The 17,856-nt window shown below is 37.9% G+C and overlaps 1 protein-coding gene across 2 annotated transcripts in view; it reads left to right on the forward strand.

Annotated features, from left to right (window-relative positions):
• The first annotated feature begins 16,581 nt into the window (after positions 1-16,581).
• The window catches only part of Srek1 (splicing regulatory glutamic acid and lysine rich protein 1), a 36,806-nt gene continuing 35,531 nt past the window's right edge, over positions 16,582-17,856 (forward strand). The window contains exon 1 of one of the 2 annotated variants that reach the window (XM_077800351.1): positions 16,582-17,009. In XM_077800351.1, the coding sequence (XP_077656477.1) occupies positions 16,849-17,009 (161 nt within the window). In that variant the 5' untranslated portion in view covers positions 16,582-16,848. The remainder of the gene's footprint in view (positions 17,010-17,856) is intronic. The other variant, XM_026390817.2, reaches the window with a different exon arrangement.

Consider the following 17,856-nt stretch of genomic DNA (forward strand, 5'->3'; position numbering starts at 1 on the left):
GCCTGATCCCTAGTGTGATGGTGTTGAAGTGGTGGAAGCTGTAAGAGATGGGGTACAAAAGGTAATTAGTTAGGACATGAGAGCACTAGTGTCCCCAGGGATTAATGCTAGCCTTGAGGGCTGGATTAGTTCTCAGGAGAATGAAGCAAGCTGACTGTCTTAGCATCCTCTCTTGCTTCCTGTTTCACCATGTGATTTCTCTACCTCTCAGACATGCTTGGTCCCTGATGCCATTCCCATGAGAGCCTCACCAGAGCTGAGTAGATGCTGGTATCATCTAGAACCTCCAGAACTGAGAGCTAAATAAACCTATTTTCTTTATAAACTATTCAGCCTCAGGCATTTTGTTGTAGCAATACAAAACAGGCTAAGACATTACTATAGCTATTTTCAACAGAAACGAATTCAGTATGAAAAACTTGATGCTTATAAGATCTCTATAAGGGCTACAGAAATAAACAACTCTAAGAACAACATTACAAAACTAGCCTAGTTAGGGAGGTGTTGTTTCTGCCACAATTGGTAATAAGCTGTTGGATTTGGAAGTTGTTCCTGCAGCTCTTGGCTCTATAAATATACTGCCTATCTGTGATCCAAGAATTGGAGCTGCCACAAAAACTGTTATATCCAGGAACAAACTACTATAATCCAGGGATTAGGAATCTTGTGCCAGAACATTTATGGAACCATTCTGCACCTGCTACATCTGCACTGATAAAAATGGATGAACTATGTGCTGTTCCCTTGCACACTTGAAGCTTAGACCTTGGGATCTTCCACGCAGCTGCAAAAACGAATAGCCCTACACCTCCACAATCATGCTTGTAAATAGAAACGATGGAAAGATACATAAACATTGTCACATCTTCATGTCCACCTTCCAAATTTTATGCTTTCTCATAAAATTAAAGAATTAATTATATGAACTGGAAATTCTGCTCCTAGGCATTTACCCAAGAAAAATAAAAACATTTCCACATGAGACCTTTCATCCATGAATGCTCTCAAATATTGTTGGCTAGATTTTACACGATATAACCAATTGGAAAACCCTTTGGTAGTTTCTTCTGAAGATATATATATATATATATATATATATATATATATATATATCTTATAATACACACAACAAAATATCAATCTCAAAACCAGAAAATTAAGCATAAGAAGAGATATATATATAAGAATATGACCTTATTTACATGAATAATCAAAAACAAGTAAAACTGATCTGTTGTAATTGAGATAAAAATAAAGGTTACTTTTGGGGAGTTATTGATTAGAAGGGGCATGATGTAGTTTTTTTGTGTTAAATATATTTTGTATCTAATTCTCGGAGAATGTTTCAAGAATTTACATCACTGAAAAGAAAAAAAGAACTCAAAACTGATTATTTAGGCTTCCATCAAAAGAAATTAGAAAAAGAATAGCAAATTAAACCCCTCAAAAGAGAAAGGATATAAAGAAAAGAAAGTCATGAAATAGAAAACATATTTTTAAAAACTAACAAAATTCTTTGTGAGATCTTAGAAAAAGGAGAGAAATGAAGACAGGGACACCATAACAGATCTTTCATTCATTAAAAAGACCATAAAGTAAAATTTGAAATGACTTTATGCCAACAAATTTTCAAAACTTAATAAATGTTAAAATTTATAAAATATGAATGCATACACATACACACAACTTAGCATACTGGTTGCAGAAGACATAAAATCTGAATTCATACATAATGATTAAACTATTAAATAATTTGTACTTTAAAACTTCATTTTCTCCCTGCCCCTCTAAGATGCTTCAGATGACTTTTCTAGTGAATTCTGGAAGCTTATAAAGAGGAAGAACTGGCCACTGAAAATTCTGTGGATGGATATCTGATAATATTTTGTTAGCAATGCTGGATACTAGAAGATGAGCAATGATTGAAAATCACTTTGAATAATTATTTATTCCTGCTAAGGCAGATAATCAAACTGTCAACTGAGGAAAGCATTTTTGGATACATAAGATCTGAGAAATCTTAGTGATGTAACACCCTTTTAGGAAATCACTTAGGGCTGTACACTAGCACACTGAAGAAGAAAACCAAGAAAAACAGAATTCAGGAAACACAGAACCCAAACGAGGAGGCTAGTACAGGATCATTTTGTAAAAATATGTGTATATTTATATAAAAAGACTAAATGAATATATACCATAGTTTTAATAGTCTTCAGAATGGTCTGGTAGTAAATGGATTATTTTATACTTACTTCTGTATATTTTCAAAACATTGAAGATGCAAATTCCATTTTGTAATCAGATTTTATAAATGCTACTTTTAGAGAAGAAATGTAACTGCTGCTATTTTCCTGTTTCTCAATTCCTTATATAACAACTCTTAGTTAATTCAATGCTAAAAATAAATGGGTCTTAATTAAACTCAGGTCCAAAAATCTCACTGTCAGTAAATTGGTTTTCTTTGTGTTGAAGAAACACATTCTTGCCTCTAGAGGTAGAAAAATTAAGTCTTATTTGTGAAATAGTTTATCTCCCTTTATGGTATAAAGGGAAAAGTACAGAAGAAATTTATTTAGCAAATGTTTTGGATGCATAAAATCATTTAATAAATTTATTGCCAGTGATAAACCCATGGTGAAACAAATAGAGACATCTTTAATCATATGATAATAGCCAAAAACAAAACAAAAAAATGCAAAACCCACTTGATTTCATTTAATGATGAAATAATTCCTCCAAAAGTATGATTTGAGCACCTCTAATTAACATTTAAAAAATATCTTTACGAATATAATAAGAGGTATAAGAAATGAAAAGAAATATAATTACCATATGATTGTACAGAATTGTGTACATGAAACATCCAAAAGAATTCTACAGATAAAAAGGCAAATGTAATGACTAAATATAGCATTGTTGCATATGAATAGATATAATATATATTCATATATAATATGTTATAATATATAATGATAATATATTATTCTGTACTCTATTCTATATTATTATATATTGTATATATAGTTATATATTTTTTACATATATACATATAAATATATATATATATATCTCCCTTTAATAAGTTTCCTCCATTGGTAACATTTTTTAAAACTTATTGGTGTATATTAGTTATACAGAATGGTGGGGTTCATTGTAGCATATTGGGACATGCATATAACTAAATTTTGCAAATTATTTTTAATTCAGTTTTCTAATTCCAGACCTAGTTACTCACATATATCCTGGGAGGCCCACTTCACTTAGTATTTTAGGTATCCCTCACCAAAGCCAGCATGTGTGTTTGTGTGCTATATAAATCAATATATGTGCACATAGGAAGCTTGATTTTTTTTTGTGTGTGTGTGTGTGTCTGTGTTCCTGGGGATTGAACCCAGGGCCTTATGCATGCGAGGCAAGCACTCTATCAACTGAACTATATCCCCAGCCCTGGAAGCTTGATTTTTAAAAAAATAATATTGTAAATTTAAGATCCCTCTTGTAAATTAAAAATTGTATTGGGGTTGGGGGTGATACAGTGCTTGACAGGCCCTGGGTTTGATCTCCAGCACAGCAAGAAACAAATCATTTAAAATTTATCTCGTTTTAAAATTATAATTTTAATGTGCTCCTTTGTTTTTCTGGGGAAAACACATCATCACATCATACTTGAATTAAATTTAAATGTTTTAAGATTAGATATCCTCTTGTCATTGCCTTATTTATTTATTTAGTGGTGCTAGGGATTGAACCCAGGACCTCTTATGCTAGGCAAGTCCTCTAGCACTGAGATACACCCAAAACTTTTACTTTGAAAAATTTAAACTTACAAGAAATTTGAAAAACTAGTAAAATGAACATCTGTATTCTTTTCGCCATTTTACGAATTTGTCATTACACTTAATTTTAATCGTAGGACTAAGTCACTTTGTTCTTTTAGACCTAGTTTATAGTAATTCTTGCTTGAGTCTTTCTCCATTTTTAAACCCAGGGAAGTCAGGAAGGGGGAGGAGAAGTGATTAACTTGGCTCATGTGATCAATGCAATTTCCTATGGAAAAAAGATCAAGAAAGACTTTAAATATCCAACTATCTATATATTGGCCTTAACACCGTAGTATGTATGTGTATGTGTGTATGTGTGTGTGTGTGTGTGTGTATAAATATATATATATATATATATATATATATATATATATATATATATATTTACTTTGAAATATTTGGTTAATACATATAGGTACCCAGTTAAGTGCTGGCCAAGAAGGATAACAACTGGTAATCTGGTAAAAAGGGAAACATAGGTGAGAGAGACTCTATCCTTTTGTATCTTTTGAATTTTTAATTCTGTGCATGTGTTACTTAATGAAGAATGTTTTCCCTGAATGTAAAAAATATACTAGTTGTAGTGATGCAGGCCTGTAATCCCAGATACTCAAGAAGCTGAGGCAGGAGGATCTCCCTAAATTGCCCAGGTTGTCCTCAAAATTGTGATTCTCCTGCCTCAGCCTCCCAAGTATCTAGGATTACAGGCATGAGCCACTACTTCCAGCTATTTCACAGATTTCTTAAGAGGATGAAACAAGGTAAAATTGTTTGAAATTCACTGTACATTGAAAAACATTATTCACATATAAGTTATTGTTGAGGGGCAATGTAGAAAGGGCTGGGGAGTCAAACAGGCAGGAACCCTCACTCACTGGTCATGGGATCTTGGACATTTCTCAGCCTCTGGAATTGAATTCTCTGGAACACTACTATGAGGGCAGAGGATTCTTAGTTCATACTGTGACCCTAGCACCTTGGATAATGCCTGACAATCAGTCTCAGCAAGTGTTCATTGGGTGTAACTCTCTGCTTTAGTTTTTGCATTTAAAAATCATGTAATGAGAGAAATTTGTATTATTTAAACCTACAATTTATGCTTCCTCAAGATTTGGTCACATGGCTGTGCCTCCTAGGAGCCTCACATAAATGCCAAGTGTTAGGAACCTTTCCCGAGAGGTGAATATAAATGTCCATTTTAAAGTCCATTGGTAGGAACTTCTGACCATGATGAAGTAAAGAGGTTGCTAGATGATCTCCCCATAAACAGCTGGGCAACATTGTCCGAACTAGTTGTTTAAGGACTCTAGTAAGTGGACCAAAAGCAAACAAGTTGAGAGGTGCTTAACCTTGAGTAAATAGCTAAACCTTGAGTAAGGGCAATGGGAGTCTGTGGGGTCCTTGCCTGGGGCTGCTCCTGTTCCCCTCCCTCCTCATGCTCTAATGGCATGGAAGTCTACCAAGGTGCAGCTGGCCGTGCAATCTAGCAGCTTCACTGCCTAAGGAGGTTGACTGTATATAGAGCAAACAGCAGAAAATACCACCTCATAGTTGCAGTAAAAGTAGCAAACCGGACAGGAAATGAAAGGGGAATGTTCACAGGTCATGGGTCTGGTTGGGGTGAGTGGCAGATCTGCTGACTAGTAAGAAATATTGCAGGCAATAAGAGAGCCAGAGGGAGGCTGGACAGGCTTTCTGCACATCTCTGGCTAAGTGGTAGTCTATGTGCATGTTTTGGGACACCTGAGAAGGCCTGCTAGGAAGTAACACATGGGACAGACTAGAAAATGGCCTGAATTTTGAATGCACTCAAAAACCCACATCCACATCCACAGGGAAGGATCGGAAACCTTACTGGTTTGAGTTGTTTTAGCACATTCTCAGACCAACCTACCAGGCTATGTAGAGAGGGACAACATCTAGGAAACAAGCTAAAACATGCAAGTAAGAATTTTAAAAATCAAAGCAGGGACATTAATGACCACACACGCCAGAGGAGACAAATTTGCTTGTTTCTGACCCTCAAATATACACTTGATTTTCATTTCTGTGAAAATCATTCTGGGCCCTTCATATATTTTGCCAGATGGCATAAAATCAAATCTGTCTTTTCAAAAGAGGGATCTGAAACCTCATTGTAGCATGAAAGGAATTTCTTCCTGGTTATGGTGTGCTTTCACTGGGCAACTCCTGTAAAATGCATGGTTTCACCAGAGTCCAGCTCCCGCAGTGTTCACGGTGGTCCACAACGCTGTTTCTGTAGTGTGAGAAGCTTCTCCAGTGTTAGGATCCTCTATGGCATATGGTACAAGGAAATACTAGTAAGAAACCCAGGAGTGCTTTTCCACTGATCTATACCCCCAGACCTCCATGTTTGTTTATTATTATTATTTTTGCCTCAGGTATTGAACCCAGGGGCACTTAACCACTGAGACATATTCTCAGCCCTTTTAAAATTTTATTAGAGACAGGGTTTGAACTCGGTATCCTCTTGTCTCAGCCTCCTGAGTTGCTGAGACTGCAGGCATGCTCCACCATGCCCAGCTTTGTTTCTTTTAAGACAGGATCTCACTGAGTTGCCAAGACTTGCCTCAAAATTGATATCTTCCTGACCCAGCCTTCTGAGTCCCTGGAATTACAAGTATGTGCTACCACTACTGCACCCAGGGGAAACAAAAGTCTTGAGCAGCATTATCCACCAAACGACCTAAGTGACACTTACGAAACTTTCCACCAACAGCAGAATACAGATTCTTTTCAAGTTCACAGAGAGTAATCTCCAGGATAGAACATATGCTAGGCCATAAAACAAATTTTGATAAATTTAAAATTATTCATAGTATGTTTTCTAACCAAAACAAATTGTAAATCAGTAACAAAAAGAAACTTTTTATTTTTTGTAGTGTTTCTAGTGAGACACCTGCTGCTGAATAGCCAGTCTTGCCCAATACCCTAATGGGAGTATTTCTCATTACTTAGAGGAAAACATGTGGCATTAAGTGATAATATTAGAAAACAAGGTCTCAAACCAACAATGTAAGCTTCTACCTTAAAAAACTAGAAGAGCGAATTAAACACAAAGCAAGCAGAAGCAAGGAAATAATAAAATCGGAATGGAAATCAATATAATAGGAAGCAGAAAAACAATAGAGAAAAATATAAAAGTTGCTTATTTGAAAAGATCAAGAGAATTTATAACCCACGAGCTAGGCCATCCAAGAAAAAGAGAAGGCCAATTGTCAATATCAGAAATGAAAGAGGGAACATTGTCAGATCAGTGGCAGTGACTTAAAACAAAGCAGCCTGCGCAGGAAAGAAACATCCAAGCGCTGTCGGAAACACCTGTCAATCAGCAGGATCTCCTAACTAATGCCTGTCAATCAGCAGGACCCCCTGGCCAATCTTGGAGTTCAGCCAGCTCCCCCGACCAACTCCAGCAGGACAAGGGACTCTAAAAATACCTTTTCCTGTCCCAAGCTCTTTCCTTTCTGCTTAGGCCCCATAAAAGTCCAGTCAGGTCAAGCTCCCACTCGGTTTCTCCTCAGACCCTTCTCCTGTCCACTCTATTGGTCTGATCGAGTTCTGCCTGGGAGTGATATCTCAAATTAAAGCCTTGTTTGGTGGTCCTTTTAAATCTGCCTTCTTTGGTTGCTGCCTGCCTTGACAAGCATTACTACTCACAAACATTACTACTGATCTTACAGAAATTGGAAGGGGAGGGTATAATTTGAACACTTTTTTTGCCAACAAATTATAAAGTATAAAACTACATAGTTGCATTATGATAATGTTATATTATATGTGTTTATACATATAATAAAGATTGTACACCATGACTGTGTGGCATTTATCCTAGTAGATGCAAAAAAAAAAAAAAATCCAGCATTTATTCATGGTAAAAACTCAATCTAGTACTGGAAAGGAATTTCCTCACTGTTAGAGTCTTTAAAAACAATGATGGCCTCGCCCGTGCTAGGTCCATCTACACATAAAAAATAAATATTAAAAACAAAAACAAAAACAAAGATGGTGCACACCTGTAATCCCAGCAGCTCAGGAGGCTGAGGCAGGAGGATCAAGAGTTCAAACCAAGAGAGCACTTATGTGTGTTCCTGTGAACACATGAGAGAGCAAGAGAGAACTGAACAATGGAACTTGTCATAATGGGGTTGGGAGGGGAGCATGGGAGGATTAGACGAACTCCAGATAGAGCTAAGGGTGAGAGAGGAAGAGAGGGGGCATTGGGTTAGAAAAGATGGTGGAATGAGATGGACATCATTATCCTAAGTACATGTATAAAGATAAGAGTGGTGTGAATATATTTTCTATACAACTAGAGATATGAAAAATTGTGCTCTATATATGTAATATGAATTGTAATGCATTCTGCTATCATATATAACAAATGAGAATAAAAATAAAAAATACATTTTAAAAATGTCCTCTCTCTCAACATTTGCCCTGGGGTTAAGTTTCCAACATATGAACTTTGAGAGATACATTCAAAATGTAGGAAGTAGTTTGCTCATCTTGTATATTTTCTGTCTTGCTTAGACTGAAACCAAAGTCTGTTAAGGTTTCTAAACATGTTCTGTTCACATCCTTCTCAAGATTTGGTTGTGAGGTTATTTCCTCCTCTCCATGAAACACCATTGGTGTCTACATTTTCCTGTTTAAGTTAGAGTAATGCCAATAGTAAAGTTCCAGAACTAGCCCACAAAAGACATCATGAACTGACAATTCTGGATCCTGAAAGAAAAAGGCCAGGTGGGTTAGCACAGAAGAACATGAGTTTCTGCTTCATTTCTGGTAGAGTCCCATTCTAAAACACACTACAAATGTGTGGGTGCACATACATTAGACACATACATCACACACACACACATACAGAGGCACACTTCTGTAGGCACAATTCTCACTCCTTTTCTAATTCTTTATAGTACAAGTACAACCTATGAGTCCTTCTCTTTTGCTATCTTATGTCTACATTTGGCTTTCCTCTTTCAAAAATATTGACCCTTCCTTTACTTGAAATTTCTTCTAAATTATTACCTATGTCACAATGTCCTTTCAAACTCCATAGAATAGATTTATAAGACATATTGTTTGGAAGCAAAACAAGCACACTAAATAAAGTCACTAAGCCTCTTCTTGTAGGTATAGACCATGTACCTTTCCCATTTAAACATTCTCTTCCTGTCTCTGTACTCCCTGAAACTGCTGTTTCCAAAGTCATCTCATGATTCTCAGTCTAACAAAAACATTAAACAATTAATGTATATATTTCTATATTTTTACCATTTATCGTTTTCATTTTTGCTTTCTGGGTGGCTCTCATGGGCCTGGCCCTCCTTATGAGGAGCCCTCTCTTCCCTGAAATATTGACACTGCCTGTCTTATTTTGTTTTAGAAGGTGTTGGGTCAGTATACTGACCTTTCTGGAAGCTGAAAGCTAAAACCTAGAGTCCTGGTGATGAAGAAATACCCGCATATCAGAACCATGAGAATGGATCAGAGTTTAAAAAACATGGCATAGAGGTTGAAATTCTAAAATGTATCTTAGACGTCCAGAGGGAGCAGTTTGTGATGGGCGAGGGAGACAGGGCTTGGACAAGCTCAGGGTTGAGAATCTTCATCAAGGGATTCATGAAGGGAACTGGGGAAGTGAGACTGTTTCCTTTGCTTCTCTAAACTGGTTCCTGGAGTTTGGGTCTCTTTAGTCATTTTGTATCTGCTGATAAACTGTATGCACTGATGGGCATATCTTCAGCTGATCGATACACTGTATCTACTGATGGGCATATTGTCCTCTGATTTGTCATTTTTGCAGAATTTGATATTTTACACCATTCTTTCCTGTTTCTTACTTTTTCCTTATGAAAGCTTTTGCCTCCTTTAATTCATATGACCATCCTCTTTCCTGACTCTTCCTGGCCTTGGTTTTGTTCCTGGCTGTTTGTTGTTTTTATCTGTTTAGTATCACCCATGGCACTTCTGCTACAAGTGTCACTGGCATAAGTGTGTCTACTGGAAGTCTTAAATCATAAGCTATATCTTAGTTCTAGACATTTTTTCTAAATTTCATTTCAAAAACTTATTCATAACACATCTCAATATTTCTGCTCTTTCCTCACAAAGTTACTCTTCCTTGATATTTGTCTACTTATATCATTGTTTACTCATTCCTTCAAATCAGAAACCCAAACTTCTCCCTTTTCTTTACTATCAACAGTAGAGTACCAGGTTGACTAAGTAAAATGGTTTTGTGATCTTTTGGTTCTGGAACCCAGGTTTGAGACCACCAGCAGCTGGATCACCTGGGAATTTATTAAAATTTCAGGCTCCACAATATCATACTAAATGGAGAAAAATTGAAAGCATTCCCTCTAAAAACTGGAACAAGACAAGGATACCCTCTTTCACCACTTTTATTCAACATCATCCTTGAATTTAGCCAGAGCAATTAAACAGAAGAAAGAAATTAAGGGGTAAGAATAGGAAAAGAAGAACTTAAACTGTCATTATTTGCTGATGATATGACTCTATATTTAGAAGATCCAAAAATTCCACCAGAAAACTTCTAGAACTAATAAATGATGAATCCTCTGAAAAAGAAATAAGAATACTACCCCATTACAATAGCCTCAAAAAATTGAGGTGGGGGAATATATCTAATTAAAGAGGAGAAAGACCTCTACAATAAAAATTACAGAATGCTAAAGAAAGAAATTGAAGAAGACCTTAGAAGATGGAAAGGCAGAATTAACATTGTCATAACATTTGGCCATACTACCAAGTGCATTATACAGATTTAATGCAATTCATATTAAAATCCCAATGACATTCTTTATAGAAGTAGAAAAAGCAATCATGAAATTCATTTGGAAAAATAAAAGACTCAGAATACCCAAAGCAATCCTTAGCAAGAAAAGTAAAGCAGGAGTCAACACAATATCATTAAATTATACTTCAGGGTCATAGTAACAAAAATGGCATGATATGGCACCAAAATAGACATGTAGACCAAGGTACAGAATGGAAGACACACAGATAAACCCACGAAAATACAGTTATCTCATACTAGACAAAGACACTGAAAAGATGGTCTCTTCAACAAATGGTGCTGGAAAACTGGAAATCCATATGCAGCAAAATGAAATTAAACTATTGTCTTTCACCATGCACAAAACTCAACTCAAAGTGGATTAGAAACTGACTTCCTTGACAAGACCCCTAAAGCACAAGAAGTAAAGTCAAGAATCAATAAATGGGATGGAATCAAACTAAAAAGCTTCTTCTCAGCAAAAGAAACAATAATGTGAAGACAGAGCCTATAGAATAGGAGAAAATCTTTACCACAGAGCATGGATTACCAGAATATATAAAGCTCAAAAAACTTAACATGAAAAAAACCCAAATAATCCAATCAATAAATGTACTAAGGATCTGAACAGACATTTCACTAAAGAAGAAATACAATTGATCAACAAATATATAAAAAATTTTCAACATCTCTAGAAATTTGAGAAATGCAAAACAAAACTACAAAAATGGATTTTATCGCACTCCAATCAGAACGGCAATTATCAAGAATACAAGCAACAATAAATATTGGTGAGGATGTGAAGGAAAAGGTACACTCATATATTGCTGGTGGGGCTGCAAATTGATGCAACCACTATGGAAAGTGGTATGTAGATTCCTTAGAAAACTTGGAATGGAACCACCATTTGACCCAGCTATCCCACTCCTCGGATTATACCCGAAGAACATAAAATCAGCATACTACAGTGACCCAGCCACATCAATGTTTGTAGCAGCTCAATTCACAATACACAACTATGGAACCAACCTAGGTATCCTTCAACAGATAAATGGTTAAAAAAATGTGGTATATATACACAATGGACTATTACTCAGCCTTAAAGAAGAATGAAATGATGTCATTTGCTAGTAAATGGATGGAACTGGAGAATATCATCCTAATCAAAATAAGCTAAACCCAAAGAACCAAAGGCCAAATGTTTTCTCTGATATATGGATTCTAATTTACAATAAGTGGGGAGGGGTTAGGGAGGAATAGAGGTACTTTGGATTAGACAGAGGGGGGTGATGGGAGGCGAGGGGGTATAGGTATGCAAAGGCAGTGGAATGAATCGGCCATTATTATCCTATGTACATACATGATTACATGACTGGTATAATTCTACATCATGTACAACCAGAAGAATGAGAAGTTATACTCCATTTAAATATGCTATGTCAAAATGCATTCCACTGTCATGTATAACTAATTAGAATTAAAAAATTCAGGCTCCACTCCAAACCTACTGAACTAGACACTCTGGGAGTCAGGCCAGTAATAGGCAGTGACATGCCCTCTAGGGGATCTTTACCCCCCAACGCCATACTGGGTATCAGGCCCAGGGGGGCTCGACTACTGAACAACAACCCCAGCCCTCTTTATATGTTTTGAGACAGGGTATTGCTAAGTTGCAAAGGTTGGACTCAAACTTGCAATCCACCTGCCTTAGTCTCCCAGGATTACGGGTGTGGACCACCATGTCCCACCGTGTAGGTGATTCTCTATGCACACTAAAGTCTGAAAATTGCTGTTCTAGTTGTCAAACCAATAGATTGATGGCTTTTGGAGGATGAAAAAGCATAGTAATTGTAGATAAAACTGAGTGTATGTACATATATTTTTTCTGAGTGGATAGCTATTATCCTTTGTATCTTTTTAATCTATTTTTATTCTTTCTATCCTTTTTATCTATTTTTTAAAATATTCAATTGGGTTTATTTATTTATTTTTTATTTTTTTATTTTTTTTTAATAATCTTTTTTTTTTTTTTATTGGTCGTTCATAACATTACATAGTTCTTAATACATCATATTACACGGTTTGATTCACGTGGATTATGAACTCCCCCTTTTACCCCGTATACAAATTGCTGTATCACATCAGTTTCCCTTCCATTGATTGACATATTGCCTTTCTAGTGTCTGATGTATTCTGATGTCTGTCCTATTCTCTACTATCCCCCCTCCCCTCCCCTCCCCTCCCCTCCCCTCCCCTCCCCTTTTCTCTCTCTACCCCTTCTACTGTAAATCATTTCTTCCATTTGTATTATCTTGTCTTACCCCTCCTTTCCTCTTGTATGACATTTTGTATATCCCTGAGGATCGCCTTCCATTTCCATGCAATTTCCCTTCTCACTCCCTTTCCCTCCCACCTCTCATCCCTGTTTAATGTAAATCTTCTTCTCAAGCTCTTCGTCCCTACCCTGTCCTTGTTTACTCCCCTTATATCAAAGGAGTCATTTGGTATTTGTCAATTGGGTTTAATCATCCCCAAATTTGGAACTATTTGTGGTTCACCATTATTACCACTACTTGCTTTGGTTCAGGACTTCATTGCAATGACAGTAATTCAGACCCTTTGCTTCTAGTCTCCACCTTTTCCACTTTAACTCCACAATGCGGTGATGGTGCTCTTTTTAAGATGTGAATCTGATCACAGCCACTCTTGCTCCAAAGTTTTCAATAGTTTGCATTGGTTTATGATCAAGTAACGTTTTTAGCATGACTACATCCTTTAATAAGGTTTATTCTTTCACTTGTATCTCTAGTCATTTTCAGTTTTTGGTCTAGTAATAATACGCTTTGAATATTCTAGGCCTTCACTTGGGCTCTCATCTACTTTCATGCCTTTGTATATTTCACATGTTAGGTCTAGATTACCCTTTACTGTTCTTCCCTCCACATATATATGACCATATATATATGAATCCCAATATCCTAATAGCTCTTCTGGGTATTCTTCCATTAAGACTAAGCTTAAGTGGCCCTCCTATGCTCCCAATTCTCCCTGTGCTAATCCCATTTTGGTCTTAAGACCCCTTTACACTCTGTTTTAGTCAGTAATTGCACTGCTGTGACTAAAGGATCTGATGAGGACAACTCTAAGGAGGAAAAGTTCATTTGAAGGTTCACAGTTTCAGAGGTCTTAGTCCCTAGAAGGCCAACTCCATTCCTCAGGGCTGGAGGTGAAGCTGAACATCATGGTGGGAGAGGGTGGTGGAGGGAAGCAGCTCACATCAGTAAGCAGAGAGAAACTCTACTCTTCAGGTACAAATATATACCCAAAGCCACACCCAAGTTCACACCCCTCCAACCACATCCTTCCACTTCAGTTAATCCCATCAGGAATTAACTCACAGATCAGGCTAAAGCTATAACCCAATCATTTCTTCTCCAAACTTTCTTGCATTGTCTCAAATGTGAGCTTTTGGGGGACACTTCACATCCAAAGTATAACACACTATAAGAATTTATTAGGAACCCTAAACAACTTTGATGTATGGGACAGCTATTCATATTTACCACATTAGAAATTAAACCTAGTAAATTTGATATTTAAAAAACTCTTTGCATTAAAATTATGTGGCAGGGGCATGGGGAATTGAATCCAGGGGCAGTTTACCATTGAACTACATCCCCAGTCTTTTTTAAAATTTTGAGACAGTGCAACCTGTACATTCAGAAAAATGAGAAATTATATCCCATCTGATTCAAATGTATGATATGTCAAGATCATTGTACTGTCATGTGTAACTAATTAAAACAAATTTTAAAAAAATGGAAAAAAAATTTGAGACAGGATCTCCTTAAGTTGCTAAGGCTGGCCCAGAACTTGGTGATTTTCCTGTGTCAGTCTCCCGAGTCATTAGGATTACAGGTGTGCGCCACCATGACTGGCTAAATGATACATCTTTATGACAAAATATTTTCCAAGGAAAGTTTGTGAGAAGAGTGGCATTGCTTTATTTTTCAAACCTATTTAATATTTGGCTTACTAGAAGAAGCTTGATTTGCATATCTGTGTATTAAATCTGTGGTGGTATATCTTGTTTGAAATAAATGAAAAGAACCTGACCTCACACAGATAAAGAGTTAAAAACAAACAAACAAACAAAAACTATGGTCACACCTTTTTTGGATAAATGTATTCTTTGATACACCAAACTTGACATGTGGTAGATTCTTAGAATATAATTGCAATGTTTGAAATCTTATAAATCAAACTTTCATATATTCTAGTACACTGTCTGATCTTGCACATGCAAAAATCTTTTTTTCTTTCTTTTTTTTTTTTTTTTGGTAATGGCACACATTGGTTAGTTGTTTATTAAGCTATACAGAATGTCCAAATGTTTACATATTTCATTATGTATACATAATGCAAAAAGATACATTTTTTGATATCATTGGTGAGTTTTCCTTTTTTTTGTACCAGTAATTGAACTCAGGGCCACTTAATCACCACACCACATCTCCAGCCCTTCTTATACATTTTTAGTTATAGGTGAACACAATACCTTCATTTTTATGTGGTGCCAAGCATCGAACCCAGTGTCTCACGCATTCTAGGCAAGCGCTCTACCACTGAGCCACAACCCCAGCCCTATCTTTTAAATTTTATTAGATACAGTGTCTTGTTGAGTTGCTCAGGGCCTCGGAAAGTTGCTGAGGCTGGGTTTGAACTCATAATCCTCCTGCTTCAGCCTCCCAAATTACTGGGATCACAGGCATGTGCCACAGTGGCATCCCTTATCATTGGTGATTTTAGCAGTAAAGTACTGGCAACCTTTTAAGCTCAAGGAGGCAGATACACGTTCCGTAAAACTTGTATTTTTGTATGAAAATTCAAATAAATGCTTTTATTGGAGATTATTCCTACCTGGGCAGATAGCAGAAGTACTTTCCATTTCTTCACACTTATTTAAAAGACCTGTATTCTAAAATGCAGGTTTGATAAAATCAGTTATTTTTTACTCCTTTGTCAAGAATATTCTTTAAGAGAAAATATTTTAAAAATTTGGGGCCAGGGTTTGTAGTACACTGGTAGAGTGCTTGCCTAGCACGTGTGAGGCACTGAGTTCTATCCTCAGCACCACATAAAAAATAAAGGTATTGTGTCCATCTACAACTAAAAAGAAATATTTTTAAAAAAATCTTGAATTTCGTGTAGTGTGACTGGGTGTATGGAGGAGAAGAATACAGTACACTTCGGTGACATTGTCTTGGTTCCTGCTAAGGTGTCTACCATTGCTTTTAGACCATCAGTGCAAATGTCAATATAGTGAAAAAAGTTAACAAAACCTCAGTATTAGTATGAAAATTGTCTTGACCTTGAGGACCCACTGCAAGGGTCTCAAGACCCTTAGGATTTTGTGGCTAACGGCAATTTGGGAAAAGCTGCTCTAGACTCACATACTTTTGTCTCCCATTAGGCTGCGAGTTCTAAGTGGATCGTCTGTGTCCCTTTCGTGTCCTTGTCTAAGAGTGTCTAACATATAACAATAAATACTAATATCTGCAGAACGAATGAAAACATCGCAGAACCTCTGGTTTACTGCTTCCTTCCTTAATTCAATTGGAAACTCCACGTTTTGTGAAAATTTCCAAGATTTTTCACAGTTAGATGGCTGTCTCTTTTTTTTTAAAGACAGTTGACGGGCGGGGCGGGGGGGGGGGGAGTCTCCTGTACTGAATGCTGCGGTGCAGTTTGGGCCTGAATTTGTCGATGATACCCCTGTGGCATCAGCAGGCCAGGCCGCTTGATTTCCCAGTCAGACCTAAAGACTGGAAAGATCTGGGTCTTCCACGCCCACAGGAGCACCAGAACTGGATCGAGTTTTAGGGAAAAAAATAAGCAAACAAAAGCCTCCCAAACACCAATCAAAATCCTGGCGGAGAGAAAAGCAGCACCTAGCGCGCAAGAGACCCCAGGGGCCGGAGGGCGCAGTCTCCGGAGACCCGCCGGGTTGCCGGGGCGACGCTTCCGGCTGGCGCGCGCAGCCCCGGGAGCAGGGGAGTTGTGAAATGGTCGGCTAGACCTGCCCGGCGTCGTGAATTCACCAGCGGGAGCGCGCTCGCGGCCGCGCGTCCTCAGCTTTCCCGGCTCCGTCGCTGACGCGTCGTAGACGTTGGGGAGCGGGAAGGCAGTGGCAGCGGGATCGGGATGAACAGCGGCGCAGGCTTCGGTTTGGGCTTAGGCTTCGGCCTTACCCCTACGGCGGTAATTCAGGTGACGAATCTATCGTCGGCGGTGACTAGCGAGCAGATGCGGACGCTTTTTTCCTTCCTAGGAGAAATCGAGGAGCTGCGGCTCTACCCTCCGGAGTAAGTGCAGGAGCTCGGTTGGGGGAGGGGCGCGGCGCCATAGAGACCTCGGGAACCTAGGCGTGGGGGAGAGCGCGGGCGCGCGGCGCCGTCACGTGATCGCCTGGGCTTACCTTGGTGCCCATATTTGATTAGGGCACCGGGCCCCGCTGCCCCACGTTGCAGCTGTCCTTGTTAGTCAGGTTTTGAGGCTTAGCCTCCGTATCAAGACCTTACAAAGGATTTGCAGTAGTTTCCTTTCCCATGCCTCCGGAACTTGTGTTATCTGCCTGGTCTTTGAATTCAATGCCCCATCCTTTTTTTCTCTCCCCTATTTAAGATGGCCGCAGGTGGGCCCGGAATAGCCCTCATGGCAAACGCCTGATAACGTTTTTGCACTATGAAAATCGAGGAGCCGGTGTCTGAGCAGCTGCCCAGTTCTTTAGATCTTGGTGCCAGGCTGTTAGTGCAGATTAAGAAGCCTGTGGCTGATGACAAGACGAAATTCTGGTTTTTGTTTTTGTTTTTTTTTCTTTACGAAAGGCGAACTCAGAAACTTAGCATCTTTTTGGTTTATCTAACTCAGCCCAGCCGTGTTATTAAAGATAGTGTCTATTCGATCTTTTGGTTATAGATTAAAATTTCCTGCTGGATGGTTACACTGTATCACAGACTTTTCAAAAACGTGTAAATCGGTGGAGGATTATCTCTAGTGTATATATACTTTTAAAAGTCTGGATTTTGACTCGCATTCACAGGCCGCAGCCATTTCCCAAGTAGTGTATTTGAAGGGTAAATTTCCCTTCTACAATATTATCTAATCGGAAAACTTTGTAAGTTGTACGGGGTTTGCAGGCTCCTTACCTTC

The sequence above is a fragment of the Urocitellus parryii genome, chromosome 1 (genome assembly GCF_045843805.1).
Source record: "Urocitellus parryii isolate mUroPar1 chromosome 1, mUroPar1.hap1, whole genome shotgun sequence".
Classification (NCBI taxonomy): Eukaryota; Metazoa; Chordata; class Mammalia; order Rodentia; family Sciuridae; genus Urocitellus; species Urocitellus parryii.